This window comes from Tubulanus polymorphus, chromosome 6 (genome assembly GCF_964204645.1).
Source record: "Tubulanus polymorphus chromosome 6, tnTubPoly1.2, whole genome shotgun sequence".
Lineage (NCBI taxonomy): Eukaryota > Metazoa > Nemertea > Palaeonemertea > Tubulaniformes > Tubulanidae > Tubulanus > Tubulanus polymorphus.
The window spans coordinates 5,270,209-5,290,680 of NC_134030.1; the positions used below are offsets into that span (position 1 = coordinate 5,270,209).

The 20,472-nt window shown below is 39.1% G+C and overlaps 1 protein-coding gene across 1 annotated transcript in view; it reads left to right on the plus strand.

The window, feature by feature from the left end:
- LOC141906725 (signal transducer and activator of transcription 5B-like) overlaps nt 1-20,472 on the plus strand; it is a 34,144-nt gene that overhangs the window by 4,257 nt on the left and 9,415 nt on the right. The window contains exons 4-19 of the mRNA XM_074796030.1: nt 293-382; nt 991-1,080; nt 7,397-7,478; nt 11,440-11,555; nt 12,350-12,501; nt 13,452-13,613; nt 14,594-14,728; nt 15,360-15,495; nt 15,586-15,705; nt 16,158-16,250; nt 17,784-17,919; nt 18,017-18,072; nt 18,331-18,425; nt 18,673-18,815; nt 19,763-19,936; nt 20,393-20,453. Coding sequence (XP_074652131.1) covers nt 293-382; nt 991-1,080; nt 7,397-7,478; nt 11,440-11,555; nt 12,350-12,501; nt 13,452-13,613; nt 14,594-14,728; nt 15,360-15,495; nt 15,586-15,705; nt 16,158-16,250; nt 17,784-17,919; nt 18,017-18,072; nt 18,331-18,425; nt 18,673-18,815; nt 19,763-19,936; nt 20,393-20,453 — 1,841 coding nt within the window. The remainder of the gene's footprint in view (nt 1-292; nt 383-990; nt 1,081-7,396; nt 7,479-11,439; nt 11,556-12,349; nt 12,502-13,451; nt 13,614-14,593; nt 14,729-15,359; nt 15,496-15,585; nt 15,706-16,157; nt 16,251-17,783; nt 17,920-18,016; nt 18,073-18,330; nt 18,426-18,672; nt 18,816-19,762; nt 19,937-20,392; nt 20,454-20,472) is intronic.

The following is a 20,472-nucleotide window of genomic DNA, read 5'->3' on the forward strand; positions in this document are numbered from 1 at the left end:
GCTTCAATAGCCGCGGACAATGCCATAATAGCTGGGGGTCTTTTTTCCTGTGACCACATTATAACGAGCTTCCCTCGTGATTAACTTCGCGGTGGGGCTAAAAATGCCTCGAATTTCATATTCTGTGCAGGATAAACCCCCAACTACCTCGCAATTATTATCACAGTGGGTTATATGAGCTATGAAATTTGATTCCCGACCCTAGCCACTGTATCCGCGACCTGCTATTTCTCCCGCCCCGCGAAACGTCCTCGTTTTTCACGTAGGCCTACGAATTGTTCTCTATTTTCAGAATATCCACGGTAACAATCCGCTGGGATTCGTCGGTTTGGTGAAGAATTGTCTGGCGGCCGAACTGCGTCTCATACAACAGGCTGAAAATGTAAGTGTTCTGTCAACTTCCTGTACGGATCGAAACATTTGCCGTGTTTGAATAGAGCAACGCTTGCCAAGGTCACCTCCGCACACTGGTTGTTTAAACGGCATTCTCTGAAAAAAAATCACAAATGGTTTATCCTATTGATAATGCGCAACACGATACACAGTTGGGTTTTAGTTCAGTGAAGTTGATTTATTCGGAATTGAATCGATTTTAATCTCGCCTAACTAGGATATCATTTCAGAAAGATTTTCTAACATTTACAATGCTGATAAGCCAATCTCCAATTTATTTTAAACCTAGATAGAAATTTCTCTATTCACCTTCCATTCGCTGGATGGGCTTTGTGTAATAACGTGGAAACTCAAGAATTTGTAATTGGGGGAAAAGTGGCCAACCCCAGTCCAGATATCCTAATAGGGAATACAGTATTAGAGTTAAGATTTACTAGTTATTTCCATTACAGCATAGAATTTGATTTGATTTCATTCAAGTCTATGAGTATAAAAGTAAAACAAATACGCATTGTAATAATATCGTCCTATATTACATAATTATGTAGACATATGACGTGTTTATACGTATTTATTGATTTCATTTGTTTATTTCAGGCAACCAGCCAAAGTCCTGAATCAAGTCAACAACCTGAAAATCAACGGCAGTTACAACAAGAATTCGAATTCATAAATAAATGTTCGCAGGTAATATTAACATTTGAATATGTCTCCCCCCCACTTAATCAATACGTATATGTATGTTTGAATACGAGTGTGGGTTGTAGCTGGGTGGAGAGACTGGTGTAGGTATTAGCTATCATCCCTTGACATTTCATGTCTCTATTGACCTTGATGTCACCCGAAAATTCTCAGAAAATGGTGTCACGCCTTTAATTTCGAAAGAAGCCCTCCAGTCCTCCGCTCTCAGATTCCAGTTAGGGCTACTGTAATAAGCCCTCTAAACTCGGGTTTCAAGAACAAGATATAATATTATTGTTTTGCCATTTAGGTATCAGGGGTGGATCGAAGACATGTAGGACCCCCTGGAGTGTCCCTTATCAAGGCGCTTTGTTTAAACGACTAAAATTTTTCAAAAGAAAAATCTAAAAGGGCAGTGTGTCAAACAAAGCCATTATTTCATCGCAAATCCTGAAAATATGATACCGAAATGGCTCTAGATAACATGTTATCCCTTTTCTTACTAATTTGCCGTGCAAACCTGATAAGACCCTTAGATTGCCCCTGGTCTTGTTCTACCTACACCCCTGGATAAAGGAAGATACCGGTACATGACTTAGCTGGGAGGGATTACTGGTCCCTTGATGCTACGTTATATGATCGCTCACGGTTTCGTTTTTAATCGCGTGTTCGGGTTTTCGCGTGGCGTCTTCGAGAAATAATCGATGAATTTTCCGCTCGGAATCGAAATAAAACGCGATAAATGAATCGAAATCAATTCGCTATTTTGCGCGTGAATCGAGTGTTTCGTTTTTGCGAAGAGATACGAGAATATCGCTTTCAATCTTTGTCTTAATTCAATTCATCCGAGTTGATCGGACATTTTAGACAAATTTTCAAAACCGCAGTTACATATATATTGCGCGTAGTTATGGCGTGTGCACGATATTAAATTCACCCCTCTATCACCCCCGTCCTCGCGCTGATATTGTGTAATAGAATTTTAATGAACCAATAAATCAATTATTCAATCAGCAAGCACCTGTTCGTTTGACCGGGCTTCAGTTTATGACCGTAGAGTGAACTCTTCTTCGGCGTCGTCTATAATTATATCATTGTCGTATTATACGCCTATTATAGATGTCGTCATTTCAATTGCGCAAATCGTTGTTGGCGACCGCAAAACTGAATTCGACGTACAAGTATAAGTATAGAGTATTAATAGTTTTCAATTGGTTATTTGCCAAAACTGATGTTCGTTTGGTGTATGAGTAACTTGTTACGTGTTGGGCGATGTTTAACGTTATGTAGCGTTGTGCCAAATATTGAAACCGGTCATTCATTGACCGCAGTGGTCACACTCTGTGTTATAAATATCGGCTGTCTGTCCGCCGTTTGACCTGTCAGTGCAGATATATCGACGTATATATATATATATATCTACGAAGCCTAGGACACTTTCCTCATTGATCGGCGGCTATTGTCAAAACAGATCGTTAAACAATGAAATATTTAAGTTTAGCCTCGGGGCAAAATGTCACAGATCCGTTTTTGGAAATCAACATACGACTTTATTAAGTTCGCTTTGAAAATAGCCGTTCGTTCATTTTTATGACTCGATATTGCGAGCTAGACATCTCAATACATATCATGTTTATATCAGAAGATAAGATAAGATAAGACAATTATGACTTGTCATATTAGTAACAGTATAAATGATAACTTGTCCGTAGCTGTGTAAATTAATGTCTGGCACAACGCAGGTGTCATTTGTTGATGGCTTCGTTCACAGTTCATAACCGTTACGAAAAACAAAATCTGCTGAGTTTCAATACAAAACTGCGGCAGAATTGTGTGTGTTGACCAAAGATTTATTCGCTTGTCCGTTGTTTTGGATCAAACCGACTGCTGTTTCCCACTGCTGTTTCCAACGTTTCCATCGATAAACCCGTAATGGAAATGCGTGGTATGATAACCGATTTTTAAAATGCTAAAAAGTTCACTTCGAATTGACTACGCTTTTGATCGTCCCGGCGCTGCCGGCTATTGTTAGACTCCTCGTTTGATGTCACGAAATAAGACTCAATCTCTCGTTGAACTTTGTTGGCCTCTATTTCTCCGCCCACGAATATGCAGTTGTGCAACGCGTCGTCGATGATGATTCTGTTTGTCGTTATTGTTGTAAAACGCTGGCCTTTAATTCAACCGTAGTTCGTTCATCCGATTATCCCCAGTAGTCATCATTACTGTACGTGATATGGCAGTAGTGTGACTGATAGTTCACGTCGATACTAACGCATTCATTCTCTCCCCGTTTCCTACAGACTCGTTTTATCTTGTCATCGACACCGAATTCATGCTGTTTCTTCTCGTTATTATCTGGCTGTATCGGACCTGACTACGACTTCGATTCGAGAGTTGTTTCTAGTCTTAAGAACTCGACTGCTCACAAAAATATCAAAATACCCTCGAAATCGAGAATCATTTCTAGTTCACTTTCAATTAGACTACTATTTTAGAAGTGAAATTACTCAATTCTCATGAAATTTACTACTAATTGAGATATCGGCACGCCTAGTCTGCGAAATTACCTTTACTTTTGCTAAACAGTTTAACAGGTTGAGATGATACGCAATTTCCGTGTAAGATGAGTAAGTAAGAAAATTCAATAATAAGTTCAGAAAAAGATAAAAATTTCTGCAGTAAGCGAGTATATTATTGAGCTACAGCTATTTCGGCTATTTTCTAATGGCCATCATCAGGCATAATGCACCATCACTTTATACCAGATTTATGCGAAATGATGGCTATTAGAGTATAACCGAAACGTCACTCAATAATATATTCACTTACTACAGAACTTTTTGTCTTTTTCTCGACTCACTGTGGAAAACAAGGAAGGTGTTACAGAAGGCCTTGCCCTTGATCAGCGTTTGATATGAACACTTCTTTCATATTTTGATGCGTGCTGATGAAAGTGAGTTTGAAGCGCTTTCGTCTTGAAAGTATTTCAACTCGTTGTTGATATTGATCTGCAGATGCCCGCGCCGATGAGTTTCTATGTTGGTATTTCTGCGCGAGGCGCGGTGTATATAGTGGTGTTAGTTCAATTGGCCCGATATGAATTGCGTGATTTACTGGTTACATATGAATACGATGATTTCGACCTCTCGACTCAAACTGCGAATCTTACAAATGCACAGCTTCCATACGCATACCATTCATACCAGCAGCTACTGCTGTTCCACGCACGCCACTGTCTGCGTAATTGCTTACCTTTACTGATTACCTTAATGCAATTAGTCGCGTCAAAGGGAAAATGTTATGGTCACATCATTACCGAGTGCAGTCATTGTCTGGTCGTGTTTGACTAATGATGTCGGCTAGTTGTGGTATTTTCTCTATATAGAATATTGCTGAATGTATTAGTCGACCTGTATTTCAACATATGATGTGATGAATGAAATAACGTTGTTAACGCGTTTGTAAAAATGGTAGTGATTTTAGCCACCCTTCACACGAGACCACCGCCTCCTGGACCACTGGAACCGATGTTTCATTAGACCCGGCTTCCAATCGTCGACACTTTTTTTGATTAAGATTCTTAATCATTGTTCGAAGCTTCACGGTGATAATTGAAGTGTTCATGATTTGATTTGGCATCAGGCAAACTGTCTTCCGCTGATTAACCGTGTCAGCAGACTCTCATTAACCTATCAGGGATGGGCGGCGAAGACGATCTTTGATTGATGGTCAAAAGTTCATTCGTGGCAACTCGTTGTCAACTGTTGAACGCGTGTATTAGTATTTCTCACAGCGACTTTGTCAGTAGATTCATGAGAATGTTAGTCGCAGTAGGAACAAGAGTGTTTTTACCGTTTGTTTGAATTCATTGACGGACATTGATGAAGCCCCAGCCACTTTCAGTCCCTTCCAAAGTCTGGGGCAGCACAAGAAAATGCCCATCGTCCAATTTGAAATGAGATGGTGGCTGTTAGGAAGGGTAATCATAGTTTGGTTTCGCCCCCCCCCCCAGAGTTTCTTAGACGCGATTCCGTATCTTCGTGTTCTGATTCTGTAAATCGCGTCTTGCGTCATCGGAAACCTTGAAGTAAAGCATCCATTTGCTTTTATGGGGGCCTAGAGACGTCGATACAGCGGTTATAACTGCAGCGGCCTCGTCTTCGACGTCGTCGTATTCTTGACGTGAGTCGCGCAGCTTTATATTTTTCTCATCCGACGACGTCGTCGTCGTAAATCTTCGCCGCCCTACTGTAAAAATAATCCATAAAGGCAGAGAAGGACAACACGGAATTAATTTTAAGCGGATGTGTTTCGCCTACTGCCGAGCGAGCTTTCTGAAACCGCCATTGCTGCTGCTGCCGTTGCTGCTGCTATGACTGTTACGACGACAGAATGATTGAACTTTTAATCATTCCGAAAATGTCTCCCGGAAGATTCAAAAGTTGTATTAAGTCATGTGCTCTCTGGCGCGGTTCTCGGAATGTTTCTTACGCGGCAGAGATCTACAGGTGACGATGGTTGAAACGTTTAAACAGATGCACAGAAAAACAACTGCCCACATCAACATATAGCGTTTATGACGCGATTGACAAAACGAAACTAGTGATCAGAGTTCAAATAATGGAATCATTGAGATTTGGTAAGAAATCTGATATCATATACTAGATATCACTGGTAATGAGGACTCTTATATAGGTGTACAAAAACATTAAACTTGATTTTCACAGTTTCGCAAACATTAGACTCACTTCTTATGATGTTTTTGTTGTTTTCTAGTGCTCCACACACATTGCTGAACAAAAAACGTTCTGAAGCATTTTTGAGTCAGTTGGAAATGTGTTTTCTAACTGCTGCGAGCGGCGGGCTTCATACCCGGTTGTCGCAGTTGTATCAAATGTATGTTTTAGTGGTGATCGCACAACATGAATCCTTAGAACTACCGGTTTTTCGTTACTTAATGTTATTCGCGTAGCCTGGTAAAGGTTTTTTTCTAAAAAACTGATACGCGAGGCGAAAATTTCATTTCCTAAATGTCATCGTTATACAATGTACCGTAATACGACAACCAGAAAAACTAAAGTAATTCGCGAAGATCTAGAGACGGCCTTTTATTAATGTCAAACTTCATCAGTCTATCAGTCTATCGATTGTATTCAGCGTATTGTCGTCGTGTGAAAGTTAGTCCGAGGGTCCGGTGACGGGGATGGGTTCGGTATCGGCTTTAATGGTCATTACTTCACCACGCGCGGCGGGTTTTAATCCGGGATGGGTTTTCTTTCGACGTTACGACAACGCGGTGTCTGACTGCACCGTGCTCCTCTAAGCGACTCGCGCCGCCGCGTACCTGGTACCTTATATTTTTGCCTGATTTCGCTTGCGGCTTTCATTCGATAGTCAGTAGATGATGATTATCCGAGGAGAGTAAGAAGAGGGGATAAGTACCTGTTGTTTTGCGTGTGTCTAGGCGCATGCTCGCGTCTTGTATCTTCGCCGGTGTAATCTTCGCCCGAGGCAGCGTTCGGCAATGTTTTCTCGCGTCATTTTTTTCGATATGTTTAGCATTGGTTTGGCCGCGAACATTTTCGTCGAAAACAAATTTCTTTGATTGTTTCGAACGGAAACTTTCTATTTGGCTCTGCCACAATAGCGATGTCCATTTTCATGTATTTCAGTAAAATAAACTACCTATATATCTTTAGCTCCAGTTGGTGATGGCCTTGTCTTACTGTCATTAGGTATAATTGTTTTCTGAGAATGAAACTTCGTTCATGTCAATATTTTAGACAGGACACTAACAACAAGGATGCGAGCAATTTTCAGCGGCTAATACAGAATTTCTGTAGTTGTTGAGGTGTTTGCCGACACTTTTTTACTCGTTGACGCTCTCGAAATTGGGTTGATGAGTTTGAATCGTGGCGACGACGCTGTTTCTTCTCTGTTCTCTTCCCCCCTGAGAGTGAAGAACGTCGTAATCGCTAATATCGTCATGAATGGCGCTCAGAGCGCTGATGAATACAATAATGCAGTCGGTTGCTTCATTTTTCGCAGTGTTTACGTCTAAGAGTGGCTCGGTTTTGTGGCTCCCTAATGAAAGAGACAAATTGTATTTGATGTTTTGTCAGTTTCTATTATTCGTATAATTGTGTTTTGAAGCGACGTAGCTGCGTTGTATTATATCGTATTATTCGATGTATCGCCCTCGCTCAATATTGACGCCCCCGGTTCTACTTTCATCTAGTACATATTATAGTTCTAATCGTAAGCGCGACGGCTAATTTTAAAACAGTTCGAATTCTATCTTTTTCTCCTCTTTTTGCAGGAAACTGAAAACGACCTTCGGCAACTGCAGCACAAGCAAGAATCATTTATCATCAAATACCAACAAAATGAAAAAGTCAAAGGTATGTATCGTGTATTTCAATCCACCCTACTTTCATGGTATGAATCACAGAATAATGGTATCTATCATTATGATACATTGAGCGCTTTTGAATTCTTTCATCAGCCTACATATACACAGCTTAATTAAAGGGTTCACGTGCTATTTCGATGATTCCTTTTAAACTCTTCGAAGTTGAAGAAATACTTTCAAGGACCTTAATTAGGAAGTAAAAAGTACTCAATTGTCGTTTAGTTATACCAGGGGTGGTTATACATACATGTTTATATGCCAGTTATACTGTCAGCGGATGATCTGACCATGCGACAGTCTCACATCAAAATTAGTTCATCTTTGATCGACTCTGATGTCTATTTCTCGGCTCCCAAAACCAAATATCACGAACATTTTCATCGGATTCAACAATTATTGAATTGAATTGAATTCAATTCGCAATTAAAGTCAAATGTTCGTGAAAGTCTCGAGTAACTACGAACCTGGCAGATCCTCACTTGCTATAGAAGCTTCGAAGGTTCCCCCATTAAATATGGACCGGACTCAAGAATAGCGTGTAGATGGTGCTAGTCTTTATGTCTTTTCGATTAGGAGCAGTCCCCGTTTGAACCGTTGCGATAGACATCAAAAGGTGTGTTTTTCCTCTACAATCGACCAGTAAGGATATATTACGTTCGATTCATATCAACGACAAAAAGGTTCACCTCGAAATAATCGAAATTAATCACTGGCGGTCCCCGGCTAGATCAGATCTGCCCCTACCCAGCTAGATCAAACACACGTTTGATGCGTAGCATTATGAAAATACAGTAATAAAAACATGCAAATCTTTCGTTTCTAAAATTGATTCACACGAAGAATCCGAGTTATAAAAACATATGAACCTTTCATTTCATGAATCAAATCACAAAAAGACCCGAAAAGTATTGACAGGTGAATCATATGAATCTTTCATTACTCGATTCCGAATCACGAAAAAAAAACCCCCCATCTCGACATAAGACGCCGCCGACGCTGTATCATCCGCGCCTGTCGTCGAGATTCTTACGTTCATCGCTAAACTGTTTCACCGGGGAACGACTTTGATGTCGCTCTCGCGGATGATGCAAAACTTCTAAGAAAAACAATCGATAGATAAACGCTCTCTCTCTGATAATCGTGAGTTGTTATTCCGTAGTGTTTTATAGATTTGTTACACGCCGCTGCTCGGTGTCATCATCTGCTCGCTCGGTCAATGCGGCCACTGACCTGGAAAATCTCGGAAACTCGCGGAATCGGGAAAAAATCTAGAAAAAAATCAGGAAACACTCTGGGAATTTGACAAATTTTGCCAAAAACCTGGAAAACTTAGGGATTTTGGATATGCTATTCACCACGCATTTCTTTATCAATACATGATTCATAAAAGATGATAAATTGTAACATTTTAAACCAAGAAATTCCTCGGATTCACTCAGAGGATTTTGTGTTAATTCGGAAAAATCTGGGAAATCTTTTGGAATTTGTAGATTGCCAGAAAGTGGCCACCCTTACGTGCAACTATCAACGGTCAAGTCTATTCGCACTGGTACTCGATATTTTTTCCAGCTTGAAATAGTCAGGGAATTAATTGTCACTTGTTTTTATGGTCGATTTGGTACGCTCATTTTTTTTTGGTGTCCCTTACAAACCAATAACAGCGGCGTTGTTTTCGAAATCCGAATTCATGTTTGGAGGTTAGTCAAGATGTAAGATTTAGTGCATTACAAAATCAGCTCTTCATTCCATAGGCTCCTTATATTTAGTTCCTAAACCTTCGTTAGTAATGCCTTACATTCGTGAAAATACCGCGTGACGTTATATTTTCTCATTTTCGTTTCTTCGATGAAACGTTAGCATGAATTCATCTACCATTAATTAATTGCGGGTTTGTTTATCAACTTGGGAAACTGAGATCACATCGTTCTATACCGGTGTTGATATATTTCAACTCATCTTGTATCATCGAAGTGAACCGGAGATGTTGAACTTTCTGAACTGACATGTTGCTTATGCGCTTTCATATCTTTTTAATTGCCAACGCGTCTGTTAGCGCTGATTCTATTTTGAATTATTGTGCAAGATGTAAAATAGAATTCGTTACGAAATAAGCTTCTGCAATTGATACTATTAAACTCATTTTGTATCGTCACTTACATGCAGCTCAACCCTCGACGCGATCGTTTTGAACCGACTCGTTTTTTACTGCTGTTTTTCTTATGCCCTTTGATACTGCTTTGATATCTCTTTTCAATTAAAGCGTGTTGCAGCGCTGCGGCGTGCCGCTTTAACTCTGTTCTATTATCGAAAGCCCAGTCTTCTTATCTTTCGATGGGATTAATTTTCGTCTTCTAGATGAATCGTCAATTACGAAAGTATCTCTTCTGATAACACAGTCGCGTGCGCGCACAATTCAATCATGGTAATAATGCTTCAACTATAGAAACACTTAAGTTGGAATCCTTCATTTTTACGAGTCTGGTCTGTTTTATAGCGGGATTTAAAATCGATAAAGTGCCATCTAGATCGAACGCGAGACCTTCTAATGCGTATGGAACAGACTTGAGCTTCGTGCCATACGCCTATGCTGTAAGCGAATACTTGATGGCCCTATTTAGGGATGAATTAGACGGCGGTTTCCGCAGTGATTTCTATGGTAATCTTATACGAACTAATGCGCCCCGGGGAGTTCGCAAAAATGTTTAATACCGCCGTCCCGGGTAGCTCGCGTGATTCTTTGCGCTAACTAGTGTTTATAACTAGGGCTTCATTCGTTGAATGACATTTATCATGGCGGTTATCGCCAGACATTTCTGACGGTTCATATCTCGAGGACGTCGCGTGAATTATCGCCAGTAGCCGTTCGAGGGTGTGAGGAGGGTTGCGATCCGGCGATGGCTGCGAAGTGTTAGCCCCGGTAACGCGCGTTGAGATATTTCCCCAGATCAAGACTCAAGAATGAAAATGGAATTTTCCCATTAGTTAATTGAATCTCGGGTATCTGAGGGATATCGTTCTTATTCTGTAATTAGAAAGCGGTATCGGTTTGATTGTTATGCGGTGAGTTCATAGGTCGAACCGAGTCCAACCGTTGTTTCTTCGATGAATGCGGTATTACCGGTAATCCTATGATTAAGGTTGATGCGATGGATTGAGCCATGTGCCTGTGACAAAACAACTCGTGCCTCGAGACCTTTTAGTTACTCACCTGCGGGTTGTGCAGATTTTTAATACACACCCGTTCGACAAAGATGGATTTATGTATGATTACAACGTTTAATGTAGAATATTTATTCAGCATGCTTGTATTAATATATATAATATATATATATATATATATATATATATATATATATATATATATATATATATATATATATATATATATATATATATATATATATATAAAAATACATATAGTGCTCATATTTACACTCTGTTATTACTCTCAGGCACATAACGTTTGATAATTGATACATAAAAATCATTTTCAATCTGCAGGACCTTGTTTTATAGACAGGTGTTAACTTTTAATCGCATCGGGCAGTTAGAAATGTTACATCGTTTTATATCGCTTTGTGTCATTTTTCTAGGATCCCTATTTCGGGAGACATGTATCCAGTTTATCAGTGTAGTGCAAAATGGAGTCCATTTAGGGATGAATGTTGGCTATAGCCACGATCACACGGGGATGATTTTGGCACGGATCAGGCCTGAGTCAAATTTGGCTCGTTCACTTGTAAACCACTCACTCGATACTAAATAATGCTTAAACAAAGTGAACTGAATCGCAATTCACACGCAACAATTTGACCTGTGCTAAAATTTGGCTCTGGCCTGGTCTGACATTTTTGGTTGGGTCACATTTTGGCCCTGGCCCATTCGGTGGCACCCATGTGAATGGTTTTTCGGGGCCTGAATGATATGGTCGATTATGTTGTACATTTCAGCTTTACTCAGCAGTGGTCAGCTTGAGAAAGAGAAAACTGCCCAGTTACAGAAGCAACAACAGGCCCATGAACTCGTTCTCCGTCAAATGGCTCAGGAGATTCTTCAAGCAAGACTCGTATGTATTTCATCAAACAGCAATTTTTTCGATTTTCAATCTAAAAATGTGGATATTCGAGGGTGCATCTATACTTCTATTATTCGTCACTCCTCTGCGCGTTGAACAGTACTCATAACATAATTAGCATGTTGGAAGTTTCTTTTTCACTGTCAACTAGCGGAGTGCCACTTACATCATTATTTCCAGCTTTCAAGTCGTCGCCTTTCCTTAAGAGGAGAGAGACCGGAAAAGAACCAGAACAGGGTTCCTACAACTTATTGATGCCTTAAAAACTCCCACTAAACAAAAAAATGCATTTAAAGGTGTCCAAAGCTTCTTTAACCCTTTCAGTACTGACTGATCAATACCCTATAGTGCTGGAGATAATTTGAAAATTTTGAAAAATTCTCCCTACTGTGTTGAATAACGGGAATACCGCCAAAGTGCGTCTACACTGCGGCGCAGTGTATCATTAGTTACTTATATTTCACTATGTTTGACAGGTGCTGCCATCTTTCAATAGAGACTAAAACTAATTACTAATTACACCAATACACCGCAGTGTGGTGTACTAGCAAAATCCATCACCGATTCATACACCGCACTGCGGTGTAGACGCACTGAAAGGGTTAAAACTATACCTAAATCAATACAGTTGGGACCAGTTTGTATTTTTTACCCAATTAGATGGAATAAGAGTTTAGTTAGTATGAAGGATAAAAATGCGCTTGCAAAACCAGAATGTCCAATGTGGAAACTTTGTTACGAGGTTTTGGGTTTCCTCGGCTAATATCGAAGTTTGAATATTGTAGAATCTGGCGGAGAAACATAACACAACGCTTCAGGCTCTCAGTCAAGTACAACACAAAGTGCTCGAAGAGGAACTTATATCGTGGAAACGTCGGCAGCAGTTGGCTGGAAATGGTGCTGAATTCGACAATAATCTGGACAGTTTACAACAATGGTACGTAGGTCGCTGTAGGCCTGTCATTCATACTAATCAAACTGTCTATCAATGGCTATGACTTCAGTTATATATTCCCCTCCTGTGTTTGCTGCTGTGTTTGAGATCGGCGGCAATCGTCTGTTACCCACTAAGGCAGATTAATCCGGATTACAAACTCTCTGCTGGCCTTGTATCGGGTTTATGGATTATACTTTTTGGAGTATAAGGAAGGGTCGAAACGTTTGCGCCAGAAGGCTATTGCATAGTCGTAAGACCGGTCGAAATCTGCCTAAAACCTAATTGTTCTGTAAGATGCTGCATTTTGGGTTTCTATCTACAGTAAATCCTCTTCACAACAAATGCCTTTGGTTCTGAGGGTATGAACTTTTGCTAGTATAAACCTTTGGCATCGTGCCATTTTGTGGTCACTCGAGTCATTAATTTCCCCCTTTTACTCATTAATGAAGTCAATTAGTACCATACATATAACAAATAGAATTACCCAGTAAATAAACCACGAATAGTATACAATGAAAATGAACTAGTTCATAATAAATACTATCAGCAAAAACAAATCGATTAACGACTTTTGACAGTCCAGTGGTCAGTTGCCTAAAAGATAGTTTGAGTTAACTGGTGGACAGATACCATGGTGACAATGCGAGTTCAATTTTCACTACGGTATTTATCCACCACTTAACTTTAACTAACTTTTGAGCTACTGATCCCCGATTTATTGGCGTATTGGGCACTTTTTGCTGTGGAGAGATAAAATGGAAACGTTCATTTGGTACAGAAAAAGTGTTTGCTGCTCGCTGCGGAGAGGTGTTCACTGTAGAGAGGTTCAATATTGCTTGAAAACGAACTGGAACATTTTAGTTCAAAGAACGAAGCGTTCGTTATGAAAGGTTACATTCACTGTCTCAGTGTTGCTATTCTACTATTCGTACGGTATACTCGTGTTGTAGGTGTGAGACGTTGGCCGAACTGATTTGGAAAAATCGTCAACAGATTCTGAACGTGGCGATGTTGAACACGCAGCTGCCGATGCACATGCCGACTGGACGTAGAGATCTGATGCCGTACCTGCAGACGACAATTACCGGCCTCCTGTCTACGCTCGTTACAAGGTAATTGAAAATTGAAACTTGATCAACCGTTCTCATAAAAATGACAATACTCGTCGAGTTTCTCATAAACTGGGAGTTAGGTTACTATTTAGATCAAAACCTAACGCAATGATTCATTCATCTTGATTTTTTAGATGATTTATCATCTTTTGAAGTTTTTAAAATCATCAGTAAAAACATTTTTACTAACAGGATTCTATCATGACTGATTTGTCAATTTCATCTGGCTCAAATTGTCGCAAGGAGCTTTTAGATTGTTTTAAATGATTATCATCATTCAAGGTGTCAACCAAAGTTTGTATCAGAATATTTCGCGACCTCTTTCTTCAGTTTACGTTGAGTTCTTCTCGTTTTTCACGTATCGTCTGAAAGTGTCTATTCTCGTAGGAGTTGGTGGGAGTGAGATTCGACTAATTTTCTAATTTCATAAACCGTATCCTATTCCTTTGTCGGTAGTGAACACGAAACTCTGTCTTATTCGAAGCGTCACATTTTATGCTTCTAAGGTTTCAACACAAATCTTCGTAACACTCCCTATAAAACGTCGACTATGCAATATTTAACGCGGAAATGAATTTTAACACATTTAATTGCCCGTTAAGTGGCCGGTTCAATTTCAGGTTAAAGCTTATGCATTATTCATCGTATTATTTTGTAAACTGAATACTATGAAAGCACCTGTATCTCATCTACAGTTTATATATTTTCAGATAAAAGGTTTCTTTCTCTTGTATTTACACCCACGTCTTAAGAGTTTTTACTTCTCTTATTAAATGATTATCATTCCCCATTGTTTCCAGAATGATGTTTTTACCACTTCGATAATCGAATCGTGTAAATGTTTTGTTTTATCCTTGAATGGCTTCTATTTTTGTCGTGAAATGTCCCTGGGGCAGTGACCTGGTTGCAAACATTGTCATACAAGAAGGTCTCGATGATATCGCACTATCAAAATGACATGAAATTTTTCCATATTTCAGCACTTTCATCATTGAGAAGCAACCTCCACAAGTTTTGAAGAAGGATTCTCGTTTCCAGGCAACAGTGCGTCTGCTTGTTGGTGGTAAATTGAACATTCACATGAACCCACCCCAAGTTCGCGCGACGGTTATCAGGTAATTAGTTTTAGATCGAAATTCGAATTTCTATTATTATCCAACACGCTCTTTACATGTCCACGATTAGGCCATTCATTCGTTTAGTTCATGATTGAAACTGAAGGTGGCACCACCTCCTATTGCCTGTGTTTCTGCGATGCAAAATCAAAATTTGATTACGATTAAATCTGGTCGAGTTAGATCTTGCGGTGTCCTATATGTAGCTGTCAATCGTCTGTCTGTACACACCCTCCTCAGACAGTCTGCTGTCTGCACCCAGCCCCTCAGACAAATTGACAGACTACCATTATCCTCACAAAAACTGAAAAACCAGGTGTCCTGGTAAATTCTTCATGATCAGTTTTTGTGTCTGGACCCAAGGAATTTTCGTGTGCAGTATTTGCCAACTAAGCCACATTTTACCATGCGTGGTAAACAGTTAGAGCATCCAGACTTAACCTGCCTGTCATATGGTGATTATCTGAGGGGATGGATACATGCAGGAAATTGAGCAGTCGCCTTTAATTCGTTCACTGAATCCAGTGTAATCTAAATCTTTAGGTTTCATTGAAAGCCATTCGGTTAAATGAGATTTGATTAGAAGTTACGATGCAGAATGTTGAAATGTTAATATACGTTCATGTTGTAGTGAATCGCAGGCTCGTCAGTTACTGAAGAATGAGAAGAAACCGAATACGGAAAAAAGCGGCGAAATCCTGAATAACATCGGAACGATGGAATATCACCAAGCAACCGGGCAACTGAGCGTTACATTTAGGAATATGGTACGACGATGAATTACCTAATACGGATCGGTCAATCCTTTATCTGTTAATTCAAACTGCTCCATGATTATCCAATTATTTCACTTACAGCAACTCAAGCAGATCAAACGCGCCGATAGGAAAGGCTCCGAGGCCGTCACTGAAGAAAAATTCTCCATACTGTTCTCATCTAGTTTTAGTTTCGGTCAAGAATTAGTATTCCAAGTTTGGGTTAGTAAACAAAAACGAACTAACTTTTTGTGGTTTCGAAATATGAATTGAATTTAAACCATTGTTGAAACACTCTGTGCTTGCTGTAATGATAATAAACAGCGTATCTCGGAAAATGTGTTACTGAACCTTTATGATTGATTATTCATTAACTATAATTGTAATACATTTTTTTGGGGGGTAACGTGAGTAGACTTGGATGTTTTTAAATCCAATTATAAGCCATGCATGGCTGAAAAGTACCGTGTTTTTAAATGGCCATGAAAATAGAGTCAGACCAAAAAGAAGGAATACCGTTGTTCCAGGTCTACCAACCTTACTCCCAAACTACAATTATAGTTAATGAATAATCTTAAACTTTTGGTAACACCCTATAGAACAAGCACAAATAAACATTTCACACTTTTATTTATTAACTTATTGTAAGATTTATTTGGCTGTTGTTTTTTCAGACTTTATCATTACCAGTTGTTGTAACTGTCCATGGCAACCAGGAATGCAACGCCATGGCGACTGTTTTATGGGATAATGCATTTGCTGAAACTGTAAGTATATCATGATAAAACGTCCCTGATATATCGCTGTGGAAAGGTGTTTGTTCCCTATGGATAGGTATTACGATTACGATTACGATTACGATTTATTTACACTCCAACCATTTCCATGGTATATGGAGGAAAACTATTACACATGTATATACAAATATTTACAAAACAACACTGAAGTGATTAAAATTTAGAGAATGAAAACGTAACGAAATATATATATATACATCAACTATTTACAATACTATATATACTATTATATACATCAACTATTTACAATACTATATATACTATTGGAGGGATCTATATACATCTAAGCCGGTCTTAATGAATTTAGCTAAGTTGACCGTTGGGTTTTTCAGAATATCAAGGGTATTTAAGGTATTCAAATTCAAAAAGTTTTTGCGTTGTTCGTTAGGTAAGGTACAGTCAAACAGAAAATGGGATTCGTCACCTAAAGTATTACAAGTAGGGCATATTCTATCGGCTCTGTCTAAATGAAGGTTTGAAAATTTGTTCACAGGTAAAATATAGGACCCGACCCTAAATTCAAATAAACTAGTTCCTAAGTCATCACCAAGTTCTATTATATACTTCTCTAACCTAATATCATTTTTATATTGCCTAAAGTTAGTGTATATCGGATTAGTATTTATGGCAGATACAGTTTCTTGAAGGTGCTGGTCACGGAGTATCTGTTTTATTCGTTTTGAAAAAGATTTACTGTTAGTCATGAATTGCTGCGTCCAAATGCAGGACAAACCACAGTCATCAAACGTTTTCTTTATATATGATAACCAAGGGCTCTTAAATTTATCCCTTAAAATAAATTGAAAGATATTTTATAGAGTATTGAATTAGGTATGAACTTTTGGTGTCATGCCACCTTACGGCCACTCATGTCAATGATTTCCCAAATTTTCCATTACAGTATATTAATTAAGTCAATTAGTACCACACATACATATCCATTCAATAGAATAACCATATATGGAGCTGAACAGTGATCAAAAGGTTGATAATGTACACTATCACAGTAAAAACATTGATTTACAACTTTTTACTGGCCCGACATATTGGTACACAGGCGCTGTGCTGTTGGCTGTTGAGCTAATAGATGTTCTTTTTGGTGCTGGAAAAAGCGTTCATCGTGGAGAGGTTCTTTTATTTGAAAATGAACAAGAAAATTTTGGTTTCAAGGAAAAGCATTCATTATGAGAGGCCTTCGTAATGGTTTACAGGTTTTAATGTACCATCATCCTTTCTTTGACCTTTAAATAGGGATTGACTCTATAGTCCCTTACAAACCCACCACACTGCCTTACCTTAATAAGGATAATTCAAGCTCTCAGAAATCGACTCAGTTGACATCGCAACTACAACAATACAATGAATATCATATAGTGATATTGCTGAGAGCAACCATGTCAAGGTTTTGACTTTCTCTTGAGAATCCATAATAAACTGGTAATCTTAACTTGTAAGTGTTGGGTTTCTAGTGTTACTTATATGCATCGTTTCTCCATTTTCCAGGGTCGTGTGCCGTTTGTAGTTCCCGATAAAGTGCCATGGCCGTATCTAGCTGAAGCTTTGAATTCGAAATTCAAATCGTTAACTGGAAGAGGCATGTCAACGCAAAACGTGAACTATTTAGCGCAAAAACTCTTCAGTAAGTTCAGATTATGTGGTTGCTATGTCTATGGAATCTAATGTGAGCCTAAATTTCTGGACACTTTTCATATTCGACAATTTCATATCGTTTACAGGTGCTGTTCTAGATGACTACAGCCAGTATATGGTCACCTGGGCGCAATTCAACAAGGTAAATTGTTATATAATTATGATCAAGGTCTGATTCGTTTCGAATTCGCCATCTTATTCTTCGCATGATAAGCGACGCTTATGAGCAAAACCCACAGTTGATGATTTCGCAGTTTATTCTGACAGTTTCTTTCGAAGTTTTGACAAAACTTCATCATCAGAGACACATCATCTGTGGGTTTTACTCATCAACTCTGAAATACTGAGATTAATACCAGTCGTAAGCGATGCTGATTATTTACTGACTTTCGTTTTGTAGGATTCATTGCCCGGGCGTAATTTCACATTTTGGGAATGGTTCTACGCCGTTCTGAAACTAACGAAAGAATATTTAAAAGGTCCTTGGAACGATGGGTAAGTTTACGTGTGAGCGTAAGATTATCGACCTGTTGTGCCTTGGTCTCTTATTTACCAAAAGCAGATCTCGATATCATACACGGCTTGAATTCCTTGAGTCGACAGAATAAAAGGTCAAACGAACCCCGCAGAAACTTCTCTGCGATATAACTGAGTCAAAGCAGCCAATTTCACATTTTTTGAGCAAAATTGTTGAACGTTGAAGTAACTAAAGAAATGTGTTTTCTTATATTCCATCGTCTAGGTCGATCTTGGGATTTGTCAGTAAAGCCGAAGCGCAGGACCTGCTCTTACAGCGGCCGTACGGAACGTTTTTGTTGAGATTCAGTGATTCTGAAGTGGGCGGTATCACGATCGCGTGGGTGGCTGATGAACAACAAAAAACTGGTATGTATCAAGTGAATGATGATTATTTCATTGTCTGTTTAGTTGACATAGTGTTATAGAAAGTTACATGGATAAGTGGGAATAGGGTTTGATATTTCATCCTGCCAAATCTCGATCGTGAGATGCACTCGCACTAGGAAGTGGTGCCGTCTACAGTTTAAATGTAAAACTAGTTGGTTCGATGCCTGATGTGCATTATGACCCAACCCATGCAAGAATAGAGCAGATGAAAAGGAGCGATTGCCTTATTGCTTCGCTTTTCAAATAGCTTGCAATTATGACAACATATGACAACAAGGCATATGAAAGCAAGGATGGATCCACAGGAATAAGAGGATTTCCAATTCCTGATCCAAATCTTATCATTTCTGAGCTGCCAATTTTCCGGCGATTCCATATTATTTACTTGTTTACCGATTTATAACGACTATTTATTGAAAAAAAGGCAAAAGATCACTTGCAAGGCGGCACAAGAGGGTTAAGGGGACCTGTCAAACATATCTTGAAAAATCTATTGGATTATTAGGGCTTTTTGGTCATTTGTGAATTATTGAGTTGAAAATTGTTGGGGAGTTTTAAGATCTGTGAAATCTAGACAACATATGCCAACATGGTCTAGATCGGCCACTTATTACATATTCTATATGTTCTATACTGCTATAGTCTATACTGGAGCCCCTCAATATTGAAGGTGATTAACGAAAATGAGGTAAACTGATGGTTTGGACAGAACACTGGTCTTAACCCAACTTCAGAAATATATTTATTTAAAGATGAAGATTGGTTGAAGCATTGTACCAGGAAAACGTCAGTTTAACTTATTTTTGTTATGAATCTTCAATATTGCAGGTCTTTCATATATACTTGAACAGTCTTGATTGATTTTGACTGTTACCGGTTTTACAGTATTGATGTTGCTATGTTTTCTGTTCTATTTCGTGCTATAGTCGATACATTGTCGACGGGAGAACCTCAAGTATGGAATCTGTCTCCTTACACCGCGAAAGATTTCAGCATGCGTTCGCTCGGGGACCGTATCAAAGATCTACAGCCCCTGCTCTACCTGTTCCCCGATATTCACAAAGAAGCCGCATTCGGAAAATATTTCAGCGCTTCTGATGGTACGTTGCTTTCAAACGCTGATACCTACCCCATCTCCATGTGGACCGGGGGTTGTTATTCATCAAACAGGGTGGCCGCTGACCTGAAATACTCATGGATTCAGAAAAATCTAAAACTCAGGGAATATGACAAATCTTGCAAAAAACTTAATGAATGAATTTGGATATTATATCGACCATGTGTTTCTTGATCAATATATGATTCAATGAAAGATGAATGAATTATAACATTTTAAACCTAGAAATTTCTTTGATTCACCCGGGGAATTTTGTGTAATCACATTAGGAAAATCAGGAAAACTCAGGGGATTTGTAAATTGGCCACCCTGTTACAATATCCAGTAAATTCTACAATATCTGATCGGTTTCCTAGTTTGTGTGCGGTATTATAGATTCGTTTTATCGACTGGCATGTCTCTCGGTCACAGATTCTGCACGCTTTCAAATCATTTTCAGAAACGAAACAGAAAATTAAGGAAGGCTACGTCGGATCTTGTTTAAAAGATACCATACCCGAGTAAGCATCCCGATATTAC